Genomic DNA, 4,354 nt, shown 5'->3' with positions numbered 1-4,354 from the left:
ACAAGTTATAAACTGTCAAGTAGAAGGTGCTTGCACTCACTAGAGACACAGACAGACAGGAAAAGACAGGGAGAGAGAGAAAGCAAGACCAGTGGGGAATGGTCACTCTGCAATCCTTTCTCCTCATTTTTTCATCCTGTGTGATTTAGGGCAGTTACATACATACTTTCATCATATCTTTTGAGCTGACAAGTATGGGATTTGAACCTCAGGCAGCTGAATAGAACCCTGTTTCTTTATCCACTAGGCTACAGTGTCAACCCCATTTTTTAACAATCTAATTTTTTTAAACCTCAGACTGTCAGTAATGTTATAGACTATTTAAAGCCAATGGACATACAAAGAAGATACAGAAGATGAAACATACGGGATGATAGAACATATCTGGAAAATCATACATTTAATAAGTGTCAAGTTTTCTTTCCTTCTTTTTCTTTTCTTTTCATTTCTTTACCTTTCTTTCTTTCTTCTTTCTTTCTTTCTTTTTCTTGTTTCTTTTTGTTTTTAGACTTTTGATACTGGGTATGTGCACTCACCAGAGAAAGACAAAAAGAGGAAACATGAGAAGTCATCTCCCATGAGGGATGGCAACACCACAATCCCTTCTCTTTCAGTTTCTTCTCAGGATTTCAGACCTACATGCACATGTACCCAGCATGATTTTAAAGCCACTGGGTCTGTGAGTTGAACTGCATTCAGCCATGTGGGAGTCTACCATGCCATTGCTTGCACCTATAAAGTGTAACATTTAAAAATATTTAGGAACTTGAACCACTAAATAGCAAAAATAAATAAATAAATAAATAAATAAATAAATAAATAAATAAATAAATAAATAAATAAATAAATAAATAAATAAATAAATAAATAAATAAATAAATAAATAAATAAATAAATAAATAAATAAATAAATAAATAAATAAAATAACCTTATTTAGAAATGAACAAAAGGTCTAATGAACATTTTTTAAAAGACCTAAAAATGATCAACAAATGCTTAAAATCAATAATTATAGGGAAAATGAAAATTGAAACTGCGATGAAGTGTTGTCTTATGTCTGTTAAAATGGTCATTAGTAACAGATCAGGTGGCACAGTGGTAAAATGTGACACTCTGTAAGACAACCTCTCACAAGATTCCTGTTTAAGACCAAAGACTCCCTGAGTATGCTGGGTATGCACTTGCTCAAGATCTAGGGCTGGCCAAAGGCTGGTAGATGATCATGGTATTGAGACTTGTTGGGCTGTCATCTTTTTGTGTCTCATGATAAATGAAAACATAAATAAAAACATTAAAATGGCTTCTATCAATACAAAAATTAATAAATGTTGGCCTAGATGTGGAGAAAATCTTTAATACACTGTTGATGAGAAAGTATGTTAGCATAACCATATGGAAAGCAATGTGGAGGTTCCACAAAAAATTAAAAATATTATAAAACTACCCATCTAGCAATCTCACTTCGGGGTAATATCCAAAGAAGATAAAATCAGTATGTTGAAAAGATATCTATAATCTCACACTCATTATTCATAATAGCCAAGGTTTAGAGTCTACCAGTTTCTATCAGTAGGTGAATGGATATATTGATATAGATACATAATGGAATATTGTTCATCCTTAAGAAAGAAGGATATCTTGCATTTGGAACAATATAGGTGATCTTAGAGGATATAATGGTATGCAAAATAAGTCAGGCATAAAAAGACACATCTTGCATGGTCTTGCATGTATGTGGAGTCAATAAAATTGAAATAACAGAACTAGAGAATAGAATTTTGCTTGCCAGGAGCTTGAGGGGAATAGATGGGAGAAATAGGGAGACATTAGTTAAAAAGATCAAAGTTTCAATTATGCAGGATGAATGAATTCTGTAGATCTAATGTATTACAAGCTATGGTTAATAATAATATACTGTACACTTAAAATTTGCAAAGAGAATACATTTTAATATTCTATCACACACACACACACACACACACACATGAAATGATAACAGATCACAGTGGTAAGTATGTCAATTATCTTTATTGTGGTAATCATTTGACAACATATATGTATACAAAATCATGTTGTACACTTTAAATATATACACTATTAACTTGTCAATTATACCTTAATAAATCTGGAAAAAAATATAATATATGCTAGTACAAATAACGGTTTTTATAAATCAAACCTTCACTTATTTTTTTTAAAAAATATACATATTAGTGTCCATTTAAAAAGAAAAATTTAGACTTGTCTTTTTACATCATTTTAATAAATAATTTGCTAAATTTATTTACTTATGACAATATAGACTGAAAGCAGTAACATGGATATAATCATAAAAGGAAAAGAACCATTATTTAAAAAGTATTTTAATTTAAGAAAATCTTGCTCTACCTAACATTTTCCTCAGGGCATCTTTGACATCCTTATTTCTTATGCTATAAATCAAGGGGTTCAACATAGGAATCACCACAGTGTAGAACACTGACACCACTTTATCCCTTTCCAGAGCATAGCTAGTGCTTGGTCGAGAGTAAATGAAGAGAATTGTCCCGTAGTACAAGGTGACAGCTGTTAAGTGGGATCCACAAGTGGAGAAGGCCTTGCGGCGTCCCTCCACAGAACGTATCTTCAAGATGGTGGCAATGATGAAGAGGTAGGAGGTAAGAACAAGAATTATAGGAGTGATGACATTGGAGGCCAGTAGGAAGTACATCACAACCACGTAGCTCTCTGTCACATCGCATGCTAACTTTACAAGTGGCGGCAAGTCACAGAAGAAATGGTCTATGATATTACTGTCACAGAAGCTCAGAGTAAATGTCTCACTGGTGATGATAGCTGAGTTTATGAAGCCACCAAGGAATGAAGCTACAACAAGACTGACATACAATCTAGAGGACATAACTTGGGAATAAAGCAGAGGGCTGCAGATAGCCACATAGCGGTCATAAGCCATGGTGGCCAAGAGGTAACACTCACTATAGTCCAGTCCAGCAGCAAAGAAGAACTGAGCCAGGCAGCCAGCAAAGGAGATGCTTTTGTCATCAGAGACGCAGGTCATCAGGATTTTGGGAGCATAGACAGAAGAATACCAGAGATCTAGAAATGACAAGTTCCCGATGAAGAAATACATGGGTGTGTGGAGCCGAGTATCAGCGCAGATCAGAGAAATCAGCGTGATGTTCCCTAGGAGACTGATGATGTAAATGATGAGAAAGATGAAAAAGAGCACTTTCTGTAACCCCAAGTCCGCTGTGAACCCTAAAAGGATGAACTCCTTCACTTTGGTGAAATTTTCTTTCTCCATTGATTCTGGGAATATATGTTTCTAGATTTTTCCTTTCTGTGAAAAGATTATTACATATTTCATGACTTACAATATCACTGTTTGTTTCCTCCATTGTTTTCTCAACCGGCATAATTGAAAATTCAACTGACTCATGTATTTTTCTTATGCAAAGTGTTTATGCTAAACAAGGTATTATTCATTTTGATTAGCTATAAAATCCATTCTGCACTGCATTAAGAAGTCAGTTACATGTACATAATAATGTATTTTGCTTTACATTTCAAATTTTTTCTCCTATTTGTGAGGGAGTGATTTGTGTATCTTCGCTCCTATCTGCACTTGGGGTTCTTGGACATCACATGGAGTATTTAGTAAAGAAAGTTAGATAGAATGCTGTGATTTCCCTTCATGTTTGTAAATGCTTTTGCGTTTTTTCCAGAGAATGACATAGAAATGCATAATCTTATAATCGTTATCATTTGGGGGGCTCTCATTGTAAGTATTATATTATCATTTCTGTGAAAGTAGTAATTATTTAAAAATTATTCTTCTTCTTATTTTCTCGGCACAGGGCACATGTGCTCAAAGTAAAGAAATAGAGACAGTGAGAGAGGGAAATAGGTAAATCACTCCTCAGGGGGATGGCCATGCTGCCATCTCTTCTCCTCCATTTCCCTCTCATAACTTTGGGCACACACAGCACATGAGCCAAACATGATTTTCAGGCTGCTGGGTCTGGGACTCAAACTATAGTCTGTCATACAGTAGTCCAGTGCCTTTACCACCACTTCACCTGGCCCCTTATTCAAATTTTTATCAACTGAAAACATGAACACAGATTTGCATAAAGTAGAACTTAAGTTGAATAGCAGAAATAATTTAGTTATATAATAAAAATTTGAGACCATGCTTATCTGCTTGAGCCTGAAATGTACCCTGAAAGAAAATGACATATTAAATGGATAAAGTGGGTTGACTTTCTAAAGTGGGTTGAGTTTCCTATAGAATTAAAGGTGAGAGAGAGAGAGAGAGAGGGAGAGAGAGAGAGAGAGAGAGAGAGAGGGAGA

The 4,354-nt window shown here is 34.7% G+C and overlaps 1 protein-coding gene across 1 annotated transcript; it reads right to left on the bottom strand.

Annotated features, from left to right (window-relative positions):
* Positions 1–2,369: 2,369 nt before the first annotated feature.
* LOC102500374 (olfactory receptor 1013) lies at positions 2,370–3,305 on the bottom strand. Its single transcript, XM_006160839.1, has one exon. The coding sequence runs from the start codon at positions 3,303–3,305 to the stop codon at positions 2,370–2,372; it is 936 nt and encodes a 311-aa protein (XP_006160901.1).
* Positions 3,306–4,354: the final 1,049 nt, after the last annotated feature.

Source organism: Tupaia chinensis, unplaced genomic scaffold (genome assembly GCF_000334495.1).
Source record: "Tupaia chinensis unplaced genomic scaffold, TupChi_1.0 Scaffold000709_1, whole genome shotgun sequence".
NCBI lineage: Eukaryota > Metazoa > Chordata > Mammalia > Scandentia > Tupaiidae > Tupaia > Tupaia belangeri.
The sequence above is the reverse complement of the archived record's forward strand: the minus strand, read 5'-3'. Positions and strand labels throughout refer to the sequence as shown.

What these genes read in the sequence shown, in the direction of transcription:
- LOC102500374 (XM_006160839.1), bottom strand. Translation starts at nt 3,305, where the DNA reads ATGGAGAAAGAAAATTTCACCAAAGTGAAGGAGTTCATCCTTTTAGGG.